The sequence below is a fragment of the Schistocerca nitens genome, chromosome 1 (genome assembly GCF_023898315.1).
Source record: "Schistocerca nitens isolate TAMUIC-IGC-003100 chromosome 1, iqSchNite1.1, whole genome shotgun sequence".
Classification (NCBI taxonomy): Eukaryota; Metazoa; Arthropoda; class Insecta; order Orthoptera; family Acrididae; genus Schistocerca; species Schistocerca nitens.
The window spans coordinates 1,272,492-1,290,730 of record NC_064614.1 but is presented as its reverse complement, the minus strand read 5'-3'; the positions used below and the strand labels follow the sequence as shown (position 1 = coordinate 1,290,730).

The window sequence follows — 18,239 nt, the reverse complement described above, 5'->3', positions numbered from 1 at the left end:
ACTCCTGTCATGTGACGCACATGCCGTCACCAGTGTCGTATAGAATATATCAGAAGTGTTTTCCTGTGGAGGAATCGGTTGACCTATGACCTTGCGATCAAATGTTTTCGGTTCCTATTGGAGAGGCACGTACTTTCGTCTACTAATCGCACTGTTTTGTGGTGCGGTCGGAAAACACAGACACTAAACTTAGTACAGTGAACAGAGACGTCAATGAATGAACGGACAGATCATAACGTTGCAAAAATAAAGAAAGTAAAATTTTCACTTGAGGGAAGACTCGAACCAAGGACCTCTCGTTCTGCAGCTGCTCACTAACTACGGGACCACGGCGCTCCTCAGCTTACAATGTCCTTGATACTGCCTATGTTACGCATGGACTACTCAGTTTGTATATTTTGCTTATTTTTTTCATAGTTCCACACAACTTCTTCCTGTTTTCTCGATTGATCTGTGTTCAGTTTTTCAACGCCTATTCACTGTGTCAATTTATAACTAAATCTGAGGGGGGGTGCGATGGGGAGGTTCCCTTGTTAGGAACAGGTTTCTAACTTTTTTCCAAATAGGAGGTGGGATTAGGGAGACTCCTTAAGAGCACAGCTGAAATTGTAGCAGCTGAATATTTCCGACATGCGGGAGCATAAATTTCACTTCAGTGGACTGAACATTTTGTGGATTATCTGGCTGAATACATATTGCCTTGAGCACTTTGACTTTTCCATAGAAAAGCCAATTACATGTGAAACTGCTCAAGAACGCACTAAGCACGTTTTTTTTTTTTTTTCTTTTAAAGGATAATTATACATTTTCCCATCATTATTGCATAACTTGCGATCTATGAAAAAATTAAAATATGAAAAACTAACCTTGAAGCTTGGTCTTTTTACCACACTTTGCCCTTTAAGATATATCAAACACAAATGTGCCAGCAAAATTTTAAATAATAGTATAAATGGCTGGTCCTTCTGGGCCCGAAATTTTTCTAAGTGGCTGGTCCTCAAAGTTTTAAATTTGGATGAGAGTCTAACGCTCTGTGAATTAAGAAATTAATCGCACAATCTCATACACAAAATAGTTCAGCTAGTGCAGAAGGAAATTTACTTCTCAAATCCCCATTTGCAATATTTTCCCGCAATCTTATAGAAATGTTTTACAGTTCATTGTTACAAGATACTGCATAGTACTGCAAGATACTGCCTTTGACACATTTTGTGTTGGCAGTCACCTGTGTGTGCATTGGGCTTTGTTGTCGTAAATTGTGCATTTTCTTTGCGATTAAAGTTTTATTTTGGTGTTATTCTCTCACTTATGTTTTATTGCTTCAGAGTTATTCAGCAGTAGTGGACTGAAGTAAAATTCTTTGTTAGAGTATCAGTTCTTGTTGTTGTTGTGGTCTTCAGTCCTGAGGCTGGTTTGATGCAGCTCTCCATGCTACTCTATCCCGTGCAAGCTTCTTCATCTCCCAGTACCTACTGCAACTTACATCCTTCTGAATCTGCTTAGTGTATTCATCTCTTGGTCTCCCTCTACGATTTTTACCCTCCACACTGCCCTCCAATGCTAAATTTGTGATCCCTTGATGCCTCAGAACATGTCCTACTAACCGGTCCCTTCTTTTTGTCAAGTTGTGCCACATACTCCTCTTCTCCCCAATTCTATTCAATACTTCATCATTAGTTATGTGATCTACCCATCTGATCTTCAGCATTCTTCCGTAGCACCACATTTCGAAAGCTTCTATTCTCTTCTTGTCCAAACTATTTATCGTCCATGTTTCACTTCCATACATGGCTACACTCCATACAAATACTTTCAGAAATGACTTCCTGACACTTAAATCTATACTCGATGTTAACAAATTTCTCTTCTTCAGAAACGCTTTCCTTGCCATTGCCAGTCTACGTTTTATATCCTCTCTACTTCGACCATCATCAGTTATTTTGCTCCCCAAATAGCAAAACTCCTTTACTACTTTAAGTGTCTCATTTCCTAATCTAATTCCCTCAGCATCACCCGACTTAATTCGACTACATTCCATTATCCTCGTTTTGCTTTTGTTGATGTTCATCTTATATCCTCCCTTCAAGACACTATCCATTCCGTTCAACTGCTCTTCCAAGTCCTTTGCTGTCTCTGACAGAATTACAATGTCATCGGCAAACCTCACAGTTTTTATTTCTTCACCATCGATTTTAATACCTATTCCGAACTTTCCCTTTGTTCCCTTCACCGCCCACTCAATATACAGACTGAACAACATCGGGGAGAGGCTACAACCCTGTCTCACTCCCTTCCCAACCACTGCTTCCCTTTCATACCCCCCCGACTCGTATGACTGCCATCTGCTTTCTGTACAAATTGTAAATAGCCTTTCGCTCCCTGTATTTTACCCCTGCCACCTTCAGAATTTGAGAGAGAGTATTACAATCAACATTGTCAAAAGCTTTCTCTAAGTCTACAAATGCTAGAAACGTAGGTTTGCCTTTCCTTAATCTTTCTTCTAAGATAAGTCGTAAGGTCAGTATTGCCTTTTGTGTTCCAACATTCCTACGGAATCCAAACAGATCTTCCCCAAGGTCGGCTTCTACCAGTTTTTCCATTAGTCTGTAAAGAATTCGCGTTAGTATTTTGCAGCTGTGACTTATTAAATTGATAGTTCGATAATTTTCGCATCTGTCAACACCTGCTTTCTTTGGGATTGGGATTATTATATTCTTCTTGAAGTCTGAGGGTATTTTGCCTGTCTCATACATCTTGCTCACCAGATGGTAGAGTTTTCTCAGGACTGGCTCTCCCAAGGCTGTCAGTAGTTCTAATGGAATGTTGTCTACTCCGGGGGCCTTGTTTCGACTCAAAATTACAGAAAGTTAACTGATAACTAAAACACAGAAAAATTTCCACAATTCTACAAAATTCACAGAATTCACCCAGGTGAAACCATTCCCGTGTTTTTCCTGGATTTTACAGCACATTTACACTGTGTGTGTGTGTGTGTGTGTGTGTGTTTTCACTTTGGTTGTACAAAATAAAAGGCCATTCATAGGAGTTGAGATACAGGTTATCTGCAATGGCACCACAAACTAATTCACACTTTGCAGTGTTGAATGGTATAGGAGACAAATGCTGACTGTCAAGCCATGCAAAACCTAGGAAAGAGATTCAGTACAGTGCAGTGGGTGCAGATATTAAACCTTGCTACACTATGCAACAAAGAAAAGTGCACCGCACAGTGTCGATACATTGATGCAAATGGTTCTGACAGAAGGCAAAAACAAGCTATTTGTGGTCTTTGCTAAGGGTGAAGTGTCTACCTTCAAGCATATGCCTTTACATTTTGGGTGAGGCATAGGCCAATGAGTTGGTGATTGTGCATAGACTGATTTGCTTCCGATGATTTTAATTTTTTACTGAAGAAAGCCACAGGTTGACAATCATGTCGTACACATTACTGTAACACAGCCCCAAAGGCAGTTGATGCTGAAGCGACCATAACTGCAGGACCTGTGTCAGGTTGAGGATGAGCATAATGCAACTGCACTAGCAGCTCTTATCTGGTGAAGGATATTTTCCTTTCACCAATACAATAGAGGAGGGTCTCTCTAGGTTTATGTCAAGCTTTCAGGAGCCACTAAAGTCACTGGCAACAACACACAATTGTGTAGTAACTGTCAAAAACAATCTGTCAATCCCAAGAAATGGCGTAAATAAGTACTGTTGTGGACTGTAGAAATTGAAAAATAGCGACCACTCTCTCTTGAGGCGGCAGGAGACCTTGTGCATTGATAAAGTAACCCCTAGAAATTTTACATCAGCCTCACGAAAGACATAGTCTGACAGGTTGATAAGGCCCAGGTACTATCTGAAGGGCAACAGAGCCCTTGTACTAATACAAGAGAAACTCTAGCTTGGGTTTCTCTGGTGGTTCTAGTGTGACAGCAACGTGATATCCTGAAGTGATGATTGGTGCTGGAGTAGGTGACTGATGGGTGACAGGGAACTGACATGTCAGGTTGTCAAATGGTGACTCACAGACACCTGTGCCATGCTGGTGTGAAAGTGGTACCATAATTATACAGCAGTGTCACAACAACAAGCAGATTTCAATGGCAAAGGTCTCAAAGGAGACCATAAAAATCAAAGAAATTGGCTTCAACAATTGGGTACACCATGTTACTAACAACGAATCTTCATACAAATTCATGTCAAAAATAGAAGTTCAGTTGCACAGCGATATGGCTGTAAGGCGTTACAGAACATCAATTTGCAGGATACAGCTAACTGCCATCAGCACTTCAGAACATATGATAAGAAGCAGCATAAACTGAGATACCAGCACCTGCATCAAAGAGAAAGTGTACCTTGGTAGGTTGCTCTATCACAAACAGTCGACTGCAATGCTGTTTGAAATCAGCCACGGTTTATATGGATTTCTGGGGATGTTTTCCTTTTTAGTGAGCAGCTCACATTTGCCAGTAGCATTTCCATTTTTTCTACATCAGCAAATATTCTCCATGGATGGTTAACACTTGTTTCTGCTGGAGGTGCATCACTATTGCAACACAAAAACGTAGCACTGTATTCGTAGTCCTCCCAGGCAGCTCACTCCCTGGCAGGTTTTCGTGTGACAACCACTGATGGATAAATCTCTACTATTTGGCAAGGAGTCTTGACACTTGTCACGGTAAGTGTAGATTATGCAATGTGGTTATCAGGAGTAATTCTGTACAAAATTTTACGTGAGACATATTTTACTGTACCAGCACAGTACTGAATTTTTCAGAATGAACTTCAGTTGCTACAGCACATGATTTGTTAACTTGGGGTCACCAAATATCATGCAACTTATGGCCATCACTCCATCTTATGTAATGCCCCTTGTCAGTCTTTGTTGTCATCTTTTTTCAACCTTTCGTGCTTGTTTGTTTATCTGCACCACCTATATGAACCAACATGTTGACCCTATATCGTTTCTAGTACTGATTTCAAACAATGGAAAATCCAGGATGGAATGTAACAATACGAGAGAAGGAAAGTTGCTACTCACTATATAGCGGAGACGCGGAGCCGCGATAGGCACAATAAGACCATTATGGCCTCTTCAGCAGTAGACACACATGCCCGCACGCGCCTACAAAAACGCATGCAAACACAAAGCGCAACTTGCGCGCGTGCGCACACACACACACACACACACACACACACACACACACACACACACACACACACACACACACACAAAAGCGCAACTTGCACACACACACATGCACGCACGCACGCGCAACTTGCACACACACACACATGCACGCACGCACGCACGCACGCACGCGCAACTTGCGCACGCACACACACACACACACACACACACACACACACACACACACACACACAAGCGCAACTTGCACACACATCTGCAGTCTCAGAGAGCTGAAACTACACTGCGAGCAGCATCACCAGTGCATGATGGGAGTGGCGACTGGGTGGGGGTAAGGAGGAGGCTGGGGTGGGGAGGGGGAGGGATAGTATGGTGGGAGTGGTAGTCAGTGAAGTGTTGCAGTTTAGGCAGAGGGCAGGAGAGAAGGTGTGGAAGGGAGAGGGGGTAAGTAGCAGAAAGGAGAGAAATAAAAATGAAAGAAATTAAAAGACTGGGTTTGGCGGGGAAATGACGGCTGTGTAGTGCCGGAATGGGAACAGGGAGGGGGCTGGATGGGTGAGGACAGTGACAAACGAAGGTTGAGGCCAGGAGGGTTACGGGAACGTAGGATGCACGGAAAGTTCCCACCTGCGCAGTTCAGAAAAGCTGGTGTTGGTGGGAGGGATCCATATGGCACAGGCTGTGAAGCAGTCATTCAGATGAGGAGTTTCATGTTTGGCAGTGTGTTCAGCAACAGGGTGGTCCACTTGTTTTTTGGCCACAGTGTGTGGGTGGCCATTCATGTGGACAGACAGCTTGTTGGTTGTCATGCCTACATAGAATGCAGCACAGTGGTTACAGCTGAGCTTGCAAATCACATGACTGGTTTCACAGGTAGCCATGCCTTTGATAGGTAGGTGATGTTAGTGACCTGACTGGAGTAGGTGGTGGTAGGAGGATGTATGGGACAGTTCTCGCTTCTAGGTCTATTACAGGAGTATGAGCCATGTGGTAAGGTATTGGGAGCAGGGGTTTTGTAAGGATGGACAAGTATATTGTGTAGGTTTGGTGGACAGTGGAATACCATGATAGGAGGGGTGGGAAGGATAGTGGGTAGGACATTTCTCATTTCAGGGCACGACGAGAGGTAATCTAAACCCTGGCGGAAAATGTAATTCAGTTGCTCCAGTCCCTTTTCGCCTTCCACTATCGTCGTCTTCCTCAGATTTCATCCCTTTTGTCCCCCCTGTGCATCCATTTCGTATTTTTCACACATATTTGGGTGTATTTTTGAGTATTTTTTTGGACGTAATTCTACTTTCTTACATATTTTTTCGCATTTTTGCACCACCATGGATCCTTGCTCTTTCCATCTGTGTCAATACAGAAAAGTTTCCTTATCCCTAGCCAGATCCCAGTCCCACGTACTGTTCCTGTGTTGTTGCTTGGGTCATGAAATCCCCCCCTAATGGCCTTACCATCGAATTACCCGTCTCTGGTTGCCACCCCTCCTTCCGCAATGACCTCCACCTGTTCAGATTCTGCCAATCCTTAGCCCTCACCAACATAGTACTGCAAAACCATATCAACCAAACCCAATCCTTCTTGCAGCACCTTCTCTCCATCCGCAAAATTGTCCTGCTCTGTAATCCCAGATTCCTGGAGCCCATAACACACATTGAAACTCTTGCCCTGCAGAAACTTGAGCAACATGCACAAAGCCACCTCAAAAAGCTCTCCATCCTGCTCACTTCCTACTCCCACCTTGGAGTACCACTGTCCACCACTTCTACAACAACCTCTCCCACACCCCCTCATAGCTGACAAACCTTGTCTCTCAGACCTACTACACTTACCCCACCCTCCGAAACTCCTTCCCACCAACATACAAAACTCATCTTAAACAGACCCGCAACACAGTCATGATCCTTTCCTCCAGAAGCCTTAGTCCCACAGAAACATCAGTCCTTTGCAAAGACCTCACCTTTTGCCCCACTCCCAAATTCAACCATGCGGGACTAGTTAAAGACCTTCTCTCCTTCTCTTGGTCCCTACAGTGGAAACACTTTTTCGCCACCAACTCGACCAATCACACTCAACCAAAGACCAACATTGAACCTTGCCTAACTCGGTTCACTCCTCCATCCAACCGCGATCCACCCCCACTGCCTCCAAACCACCCCCTGTTAACTTTCCAGAATTTCTTATCCTCGAACCTTGCCTCACCATCATTCCCCAAATCCCTCAACAAGCATACAAACATTACATCCGCAAAAAGAACCACAGTCCACCATCTAAAAACTGATCTCGATCCTACCTGCAGACAAAGGCTCCACCACCGTAGTTTTGAACCACAAGGATTATGTGGGAGAAGGACTCTGTCAGCTGTCAGATACTTTTACCTACAAACCATGCCACAGTGATCCCATTCCAGCAATCCAGCAGGATCTCCAGTCACTACTCAAATGCTTCGGCCCATTCCAGAACCTCTCCCCAGAGTCCATCTCTCTACTTATCCCTACCACTCCCCACATTCCCACCTTCTACATGCTTCCTGAAGACCATAAACCCAACCACCCAAAACGCCCCATTGTAGCCGGTTACTGTGCCCCCACTGAGAGAATCTCTGCTTTCATAGATCAACACCTTCAACCTATTACCCGGAACCTATCCTCCTAAATAAAAGATACCAACCATTTCCTTGACCGACTCTAAACAGTTCCTCTCCCTTTACCACATGGTGCCCTGCTCGTCACTATTGATGCCACTTCCCTGTACACTAACTTTCCTAATGCCCATGGCCTTACTGCTATCAACACTACCTTCTCAGATGCCCTATGGATTCCAAACCTAAAACCTCCTTCCTAGTCTCCATGACTAACTATATCCTCCCCCACAATTACTTCTCCTTTGAAGGCATTACCTACAAACAAATCCACGGTACGACTATGGGCACTCGCATGGCACCATCCTATGCTAACCTATTCATGGGCCATCTAGAGGAATCCCGCCTAAAAACCCAGAATCCTAAACCCCTCACCTGGTTCATATTCACTGATGACATTTTTTGCTATCTAGATTGAAGGTGAGGACACCTTATTCACATTCCTCCAGAACTTCAACAACTTCTGCTCCATTTGTTTCACCTGGTACTACTCAACCCAACAAGCCACCTGCCTAGATGTTGACCTCCGCCTCAGAGATGGCTACATCAGTACCATCCATATCAAACCTACTAACCACCAGCAATACCTGCCACCCATTTCATACCAAGAAGTCCCTTCCATACAGCCTAGCAACCCGTGGTCGTCGCATCAGGAGTGACGAGTAGCACCTCTCTAAATATACCGAGGGTCTCGCTGAAGCCTTCACTGACCATAATTATCCTCCCATCCATGAACAAAAACAAATCTCCCGTGCTTTATCTTTTCAGCCTCCCACCACCTCCCACAGTCCAGCCACAGAGGAGCATTCCCCTCGTAACTCAGTACCATCCGGGACTGGAGCAACTGAATTACATTCTCTGCCAGGGTTTCGATTACCTCTTGTCGTGCCTCTTGAAATGAGGAATGTCCTTACCCACTATCCTTCCCACCCCTCCTACCGTGTTATTCCTCCGTCCACTGAACCTACACAATATACTCGTCCATCCTTACACAAACCCTGCTTCCAATCCCTTAACTCACGGCTCATAACCCTGTAATAGACCTAGAAGCAAGAACTGTCCCATACATCCTCTTATCACCACCTACTCCAGTCCGGTCACTAACATCACCTATTCCATCAAAGGCAGGGCTACTTGTGAAACCAGTCATGTGATTTACAAGCTCAGCTGCAACCACAGTGCTGAATTCTATGTAGGCATGACAACCAACAAGCTGTCTGTCCACATGAACGGCCACCCACAAACTGTGGCCAAAAAACAAGTGGACCACCTTGTAGCTGAACACGCTGTCAAACATGAAACTCCTCATCTGAATGACTGCTTCACAGCCTGTGCCATATGGATCCCTCCCACCAACACCAGCTTTTCTGAATTGCGCAGGTGGGAACTTTCCCTGCAATACATCCTACGTTCCCGGAACCCTCCTGGTCTCAACCTTCGTTAGTCACTGTCCTCACCCATCCAGCCCCCTCTGTTCCCATTCCAGCACTACATAGCAGTCATTTCACCGCGACACCCAGTCTTTTAATTTCTTTCATTTTTATTTCTCTCCTTTCCACTACTTACCCCCTCCCCCCTCCACACCTTCTCTCCTACCCTCCGTCTAAACTGCAACACTTCACTTCACTGTCTGCCACTACCACCACACTATCCCTCCCCCTCACCGCCCCAGCCTCCTCCTTACCCCCACCCAGTCGCCACTCCCTTCATGCACTGGTGCTGCTGCTCGCAGTGTAGTTTCAGTTCTCTGAGACTGCAGATGTGTGTGCAAGTTGCGCTTGCGTGAGTGCATGTGCGTATGTGTGTCTACTGCCAAAAGCTATGATTGTGTGAATCATTTTATTGTGCCTTTCGCGGCTCAGCATCTCCGCTATATGGTGAGTGGCAACTTTCCTTCTCTCGTATTACTAGTGCCGATTTCTGCGCACTTAGATGGTTCCATTGTTATTTACGAATTTGCAATAAACTCTTCATTTACAGTTCAAAGTACACTGCAGGGCCATTCCCCAATTGTGTCTAGCCGACATGTTTGCAAATTTGACAGCACTTTTCTTTTCTTTCCCTCTCTCCACTTACCTCACTTCTATGGAATTCTTTCACATTTTTGCGCGTTTTTTGCCAAACTGTACTGACCAACTGTTGCTGCCATCTCTTGCATTATTTTAATCCCAAACACAGTAGATCCTGTTTTCTTCAACGACATCCTCTTTTTGCTTGTGCTGTTTTTAAGATTTTGTCTGTTTTCATGTCTTTTCCCTGAACTTTCTCAATCAAAATTTATTGTTTTAAGTTTTTCCTATTACAATGTTCTTTTTGTGTCATACAGTCCACTTTTCTCGTGAAGTTCTTGCCCACGCATTACCTCTTGTTAACGTGTCTGTTCGAATGATTTTTCTGTGAATTTTTCTACATTTTCCCCTTTTAATACCATCTTTTTCCTTGCTTTTCTTCCTTTTCTCCCCTCATCCCCTCCCCCTCCCCTCTGCTTCTAATACTCCAACCCCTTCCCCCCTTCTCTTACACTTTGAATCCCATCTCATGTTCAGCCGCTTCAAAATCCTGCTTTTGCACTATCCAAAGGTCCCACATTCTGTTTCTTGAGACCTGCTTGTCCCTGGGAGTTCCCCAAAGGCGTAACATTGAGAGTCCCCATTTCTGGATGTAATCCTACTCTACACCAGTCTCTTTTACAGTCTTTAATACAGTAATCTACTGTACCAATTTGTCTAATCTATGACCTATACAACTCATTTGCCAATTTCCTCTCCACCTGATTTCTCACCTTCAACAAAATCCTGCAGACACTTGCCCCCAATGTTTCCTTGAATGGTATCACCCACCAAGTCAACTTCAAATTGCAACAACAGGCCATACTTCACCTCAATAAGCTATCCTACCTTGTACTAAACTACCTCCTGGGCCAACACATCCAATTCTGGTAATGCCGATCCCTCCAAAAAAACAACTTAAGAAGACACTCTTGTATCTCAGTACTACTGTAGTCCTAAATGCATTGATCGGCTACTTAGACATGGCTATGATTTTCTAGCAGGTGTTGACAGATGTGAGAATTACCGAACAATCAGTTTAATAAGCCACAGCTGCAAAATACTAACACGAATTCTTTAAAGACGAATGGAAAAACTAGTAGAAGCCGACTTCGGGGAAGATCAGTTTGGATTCCGTAGAAATACTGGAACACGTGAGGCAATTACTGACCTTACAACTTATCTTAGAAGAAAGATTAAGTAAAGGCAAACCTACGTTTCTAGCATCTGTAGACTTAGAGAAAGCTTTTGACAATGTTGACTGGAATACTCTCTTTCAAATTCTGAAGGTGGCAGGGGTAAAATACAGGGAGCGAAAGGCTATTTACAATTTGTACAGAAACCAGATTGCAGTTATAAGAGTCGAGGGACATGAAAGGGAAGCAGTGGTTGGGAAGGGAGTAAGACAGGGTTGTAGCCTCTCCCCGATGTTATTCAATCTGTATATTGAGCAAGCAGTAAAGGAAACAAAAGAAAAATTTGGAGTAGGTATTAAAATCCATGGAGAAGAAATAAAAACTTTGAGGTTCGCCGATGACATTGTAATTCTGTCAGAGACAGCAAAGGACTTGGAAGAGCAGTTGAACGGAATGGACGGTGTCTTGAAGGGAGGATATAAGATGAACATCAACAAAAGCAAAACGAGGATAATGGAATGTAGTCAAATTAAGTCGGGTGATGTTGAGGGTATTAGATTAGAAAATGAGACACTTAAAGTAGTAAAGGAGTTTTGCTATTTGGGGAGCAAAATAACTGATGATGGTCGAAGTAGGGAGGATATAAAATGTGGACTGGCAATGGCAAGGAAAGCATTTCTGAAGAAGAGAAATTTGTTAACATCGAGTATAGATTTAAGTGTCAGGAAGTCATTTCTGAAAGTATTTGTATGGAGTGTAGCCATGTATGGAAGTGAAACATGGACAGTAAATAGTTTGGACAAGAAGAGAATAGAAGCTTTCGAAATGTGGTGCTACAGAAGAATGCTGAAGATTAGATGGGTAGATCACATAACTAATGAGGAGGTACTGAATAGGATTGGGGAGAAGAGGAGTTTGTGGCACAACTTGACCAGAAGAAGGGATCGGTTGGTAGGTCATGTTCTGAGGCATCAAGGGATCACCAATTTAGTATTGGAGGGCAGCGCGGAGGGTAAAAATCGTAGGGGGAGACCAAGAGATGAATACACTAAGCAGATTCAGAAGGATGTAGGTTGCAGTAGGTACTGGGAGATGATGAAGCTTGCACAGGATAGAGTAGCATGGAGAGCTGCATCAAACCAGTCTCAGGACTGAAGACCACAACAACAACAACATGATTTTCTAAAATCATGCCCAGAAATGAGTTACATTCTGTCTGACATTGTGACAGCCACACCTATAATTGCTTCCCCCCCCCCCCCCCTCCCCACCCCACCCCAAACACACACACACACACACAAAATCACGATATCCTGGTTAGACCCCATGCTCCTTCTGTACAAATTTCCCTATCCTATGGCTCCTATCCTGTGACAATGCCCACTGCAAGACTTAACCTATGCACCCTCCTACTACCGCCTACACCAGCCTCGTAACTGGCAAAACACATTATCAAAGAGAAAGCAACCAATGAAATGACGCATGTCATGTACCAATTGTTATGTAAACACTGTTCAGCCTTTTACATTGGCATGACTACCACCAAGTTATCAGTCAAGATGAATGGACATAGACCGAGGGTGCACACTGGCAACAAACAATATCCTGTTGTAAAGCACATCATTCTAGAACAGAAGAGTCATGACCTTGGTGCCTGTTTCACCCCATGTAATCTTGATTTTGATACCAGGAACTCCTTCGCTGGGTACCCTGCATTACAAACTCAGAAGCAAAAAGAAACTGTTCGGGAACTTTTCTGGTAAAGGGAGTATTTATGTTGATTTATAAAATTTTCACATATAGGCTACTGACAGTAGTGTCTTTTTGACAGTTGTAAAGTTTTTAATAAATGTGAAAATATAACTAGAACATATACAACAGTAACTAAAAGCACCACACACACACACACACACACACACACACACACACACACACACACACGACTTTCCAACAATTCAAGGTCCCCATTATCATCACTTTCATCAAGCACATTCCTAAACTTGAGGTTCAGACGAAGGCATCTGTCCACTTTCAACTTTGAAATCTAGTAGTTTTGTTAAGTCACCATGTTTCAAGGTTGATATTTGCCTTCCACTACGTATTTGAGCACTAGATTTTGCAAGGCATCTACAAACTGTGGGGGAGTGACTGATCTTCCTCGACATGAATTGCAGAAAATCTGGGCTCTCCGAGGACTCCAATGTAGACTATTACTTTAAACAAGAGTTTCTGGCAACCTGATGAAAACATCATTGTAAAATTACTGAAATGTACATTGTTACCATGTACATCAACTATCAGTTTCACAGTGAGGTCTGTAATATTATTAAAGGTTCTGAAATCCTCAGCTTCCATTTTACGGATATAAAAGGTTTTCTGTAAGGCTTTCTGTAAAACCTGACACCCACCAACAGGAGAGAAAACAAACAGTTTTATGTTGTTAACCATAGATAACAACTGAACAGCAAAGAGGGGAAAAAAAATGTGCTTTGTGGTTGGTTGGTTCGAGGGAAGGGACCAAACAGCAAGGTCATTTGGTCCCACTGGATTAGGGAAAAATAGGTAAGGAAGTCTGCCACATCCTTTCAAATGAACCATCCCAGGATCTGCCTGAAGCAATTTAGGGAACTCATGGAAAACCTAAATCAGGATGGGCAGACGCGGGTTTGAACTGTCATCAACCCGAACCCAAGTCCAGTGGGCTAACCACTGGACCACCTCGCTCAGAGTGTGCTTTGTGATTCAGGCCCATATGGACATGAATATCAGAGAAATCAGTGGGACACTATTTCATCAAAGTTCATAGTTATTCAGTTAGTAAATGTTCATATACACAATGTGGGCCTACAACGCAGATAAAACCGATTCATGGTAAGATCAACAGATGTCAGGAGCATGCATATCTGCTACAAACTCAAAATCGGCAACACTGTGCTTTAGGCCCTTATGGTTCTCGGCACCTCGATATTATATTTTTCTGAAAATTCACATAAAAAATTCTGATATATGATTACAATAATATTGACAAGACGGAGAATTATGATCATTTACCACAAAACTAATTACAGTTAACACAATACATGACGTGCTGATTATCTTCAAACACACACACACACACACACACACACACACACACACACACACACACACACACAAACTGTAAATCTCATTATTCAGTAGACTGAAAGAACTTTAAACTTATTTCACCAGTGACTGAACTTACTTAAGTTGCCAATTGAGCTTCTTCGACTTGAAATCACAGAGAATGTGGATGTATTCATTGCAGTCTCATCCACAGTACCTGTACCAAAGCCCACAGCACTTATCATTGAGAAATTTGGTAATCCTGAAACATACGAGAAGCAACTGACAGAAAACTATGTGAAGCTCAATACATGCTCATGAGGTTAACTGTTGCTGAACTACACATTTTTATTGTATACTCTAATTTGAAAACTGACAGCACATATATTTTGTGCACAATATTAACAATATTTAACTAACCAATCAAGTGCACATATAATTTAAGTCCATAAAAGAAAGTTTTAAAACAGTCTTTCACATTTAGCTTTTTTAAATATTATACAATTGTTATTATGCAAAAAGATGTGAAATTGAATAAATGATGTATACCATGTTACTAAAAGTCATTCCTAATATGGACAAGGAAAGATGCAATGTCCATTCAAAACAACAGGAATATTTGTGTTTTGAAAAGAATTGCATTTATTCATTTACATCAATGTTATCATTTCAAAAATAGCCTCATTAGAAGTTATACACTTACGGCAGTGCTTTTTCCAATCTCTGGAACACTTTTGTTTTCTTTATTTTTGAGAACTGAAAAATGTCATATCAGGCTATTTCTGGAAAGTATTGAGGCGGGGGCATCATTACAGTTCTGTTTTTGGCCAACAATTCATGAACAAACAACGAAGTGTGAGTAGGTGCAGTACTGTGGTGTAAAAGTGATGAATTGTTTTGCCACTTATCTGCTCATCTTTCCCAACTTGCTTCATGCAAATGATGTTGAAGTAGTACTCCTTACTGACTGTTCAATCTTGTGTCGAGACCTCATGGTGCACTTTGCCATTACAATTGAATAACACATTTAGCATATGCTTCTCATTTAATCACACTTGCCAAGTTTTTTCTGGTCTTGGCAACCCAGAATGCTTTCACTGGGACGACTGAACCTTAGTTCCAAAGTCGTATCCAGAACTCCATGTTTCACCACCTGTTATGACACATTCCACTTGTTCTCAATCATTACTGACAATCTAGTGACTCCTGAGCAACTTACATTAGTCACTGTTTTTAGCCGAAGTTCAATAATTTTGCTGTCACACTACGGTCGTGCCCAAAACTTCCTAAAAAATTTCACAGCATGACCCAATTGATATTCCAACATCATCAGTGACCTTTCTGATTATGATATGGTGACTGCTGATAATCATTTCTTTCACTTTTTCAACAATTTCATCAGTCAACAATGTGCTGAGCCATCTGAGACACTCATCAGCAGCCTCTCCATGGTCTTCTTTGAAACGCTTATACAACTCATAAAAAGCCTTGTTTTACTCCTAGTGGACTCACCAAAAGATACATTTAACATTTCTAAAACTTTCCTGCACAAATAATCACTGTTTTATTATAAATGCAAAATTAAACTTTTTGACAGCTTACAACAGACTAAATTTCCAATACAGTTAACAATTTACAGATACTTTTCATGCATATTTACTGATAACACAGAAAAAATGTGAGAATCTGAACAGGCAAAATTAGGGAATTCCCATTACTTTCTGAACACACCTCGTATAAGGTCTATGAAATTACTGCTAACTTTGAGCAAGTTTAACTTTACTTCAATTTCTGTGCCTATACGAACTCTATAAAAACACGAATTTCAATCAATCAAAGCTAGAGATTCATTCAAATTATTTTTTGTGCCTCTAGCTCTCTTCAAGGGCTCCAGATATAGCAGCTGGTAAACTGATGCTCCTCTTATGTCATAAATATAGTGCACACATTTTTTCAGTTTCATTTTGGAATGACAAATCATTCAACAGCATACACAGTTGAAAATTATCACACCAATTCATACGAGGGTGGTTTGAAAAGTTCTTGGAATCATCAAGAGAGGTCAGCACTAGCACAACGAGTTGTTCATGTGATATTCATTGGACTGTTGCCTGTAAACACGTGCCATGTCAGTGCTCTTTGAAGAGAGCCGTGGCAGTGACGGGGCTCTTGTTGTTGTTGTTCTTGTTGTCGTCATCGTCACATAGTGATTTGCTAAGATGGAAATAAAATGGAGATTCAAGCAGTGATTAAGTGCTTCATAAAGAAAGGTATGAAAGCAAAGGACATTTATGCCAATTTCCAGAATACACTGGGGGACTCTGCTCCTTCATATTCAACTATTGCCAAGTGGACAAATGAATTTAAATTTGGTCAGGAGAGCTTAGATGATGATCTGTGTAGTGGTCGGCCAACATGTGTCACTACTCTAGAAATCACTGAAAAAGTGCACAAAATGGTCATGGAGAATCCCCGATTGAAAGAGCGTGAAATTGCTCACGCTTTCCGGATGTCATTTGAATGTGTATATCACATTTTAACTGAAGAATTAGAAATGAAAAAAATTATCTGCAATTTGGGTGCCGTGACTAGATGCTGGATCAAAAACACTTGAGAATGGACATATCTGGACAATATTTGGCCTGTTTTAGGAGAAATGAACAAGATTTTTTTGCACTGGTTTGTGACCACAGATGGGACTTGGGTGCACTACTATACCCCAGAGGGAAAACAACAGTCAAAGCAGTGGAAACATGCTGACTCTCCACCACCAAAGAAAGCAAACACAATTCCTTCTATGGGAAAGGTCATGGCATCAGCATTCTGTGATGCAAAGGGGATTCTGTTTGTAGATTATCTCCTCACTGGGCAAACAATTATTTGAGAATACTATGCTAACCTCCCGCAAAAATTGCAACAAAAAATATGCGATAAAATGCCAGCTTTAGACAGGAAGAAAGTCATCTCCAATCAATACAATGCACGCCTGCACCCATGTGCCACTGCCATGGCAAAACTACAAGAACCGATGAACAAATCGAGGAAATGTATGATGAGATAAAAAATTATTCAGATATTGAAGGGAGACGATAATTTAATAGTCATGGGTGACTGGAATTCGAGAGTAGGAAAAGGGAGAGAAGGAAACGTAGTAGGTGAATATGGATTGGGGATAAGAAATGAAAGAGGAAGCCGCCTGGTAGCATTTTGCTCAGAGCTTAACTTAATCATAGCTAACACTTGGTTCAAGAATCATAAAAGAAGGTTGTATACATGGAAGAATCCTGGAGATACTAGAAGGTATCAGATAGATTATATAATGGTAAGACAGATTTAGGAACCAGTTTTTAAATTGTAAGACATTTCCAGGGGCAGATGTGGACTCTTGACAACAATCTATTGGTTATGAACTGTAGATTAAAACTGAAGAAACTGCAAAAAGGTGGGAATTTAAGGAGCTGGAACCTGGATAAACTGACTAAACCAGAGGTTGTACAGAGTTTCATGGAGAGCTAAGGGAACAATTGACAGGAATGACTGAAAGAAATACAGTAGAAGAAGAATGGGTAGCTTTGAGGGATGAAGTAGTGAAGGCAGCAGAGGATCAAGTAGGTAAAAAGACTAGGGCTAGTAGAAAGCCTTGGTTAACAGAAGAAATATTGAATTTAATTGATGAAAGGAGAAAATATAAAAATGCAGTAAATGAAGCAGGCAAAAAGGAATACAAACGTCTCAAAAATGAGATCGACAGGAAGTGAAAATGGCTAAGCAGGGATGGCTAGAGGACAAATGTAAGGATGTAGAGGTTTATCTCACTAGAGGGTAAGATAGATACTGCCTACAGGAAAATTAAACAGTCCTTTGGAGAAAAGAAAGCCACTTGTACGAATATCAAGACCTCAGATGGAAACCCAGTTCTAAGCAAAGAAGGGAAAGCAGAAAGGTGGAAGGAGTATACAGAGGGTCTATACAAGGGCGAAATACTTGAGGACAATATTATGGAAATGGAAGAGGATGTAGATGAAGATGAAATGGGAGATACGATACTGCGTGAAGAGTTTGACAGAGCACTGGAAGGCCAAAGTCTAAACAAGGCCCCGGGAGTAGACAACATTCCATTAGAACTACTGACGGCCTTGGGAGAGCCAGTCCTGACAAAACTCTACCATCTGGTG

At 42.1% G+C, this 18,239-nt stretch overlaps 1 protein-coding gene across 4 annotated transcripts in view; it reads right to left on the bottom strand.

The window, feature by feature from the left end:
* Positions 1-18,239, bottom strand: part of LOC126240314 (DNA topoisomerase 2-binding protein 1-A-like) — a 308,035-nt gene that overhangs the window by 202,831 nt on the left and 86,965 nt on the right. For all 4 annotated transcript variants that reach the window (XM_049947915.1, XM_049947916.1, XM_049947917.1 and 1 more), the window contains one exon: positions 14,204-14,326. In XM_049947915.1, coding sequence (XP_049803872.1) covers positions 14,204-14,326 — 123 coding nt within the window. The remainder of the gene's footprint in view (positions 1-14,203; positions 14,327-18,239) is intronic.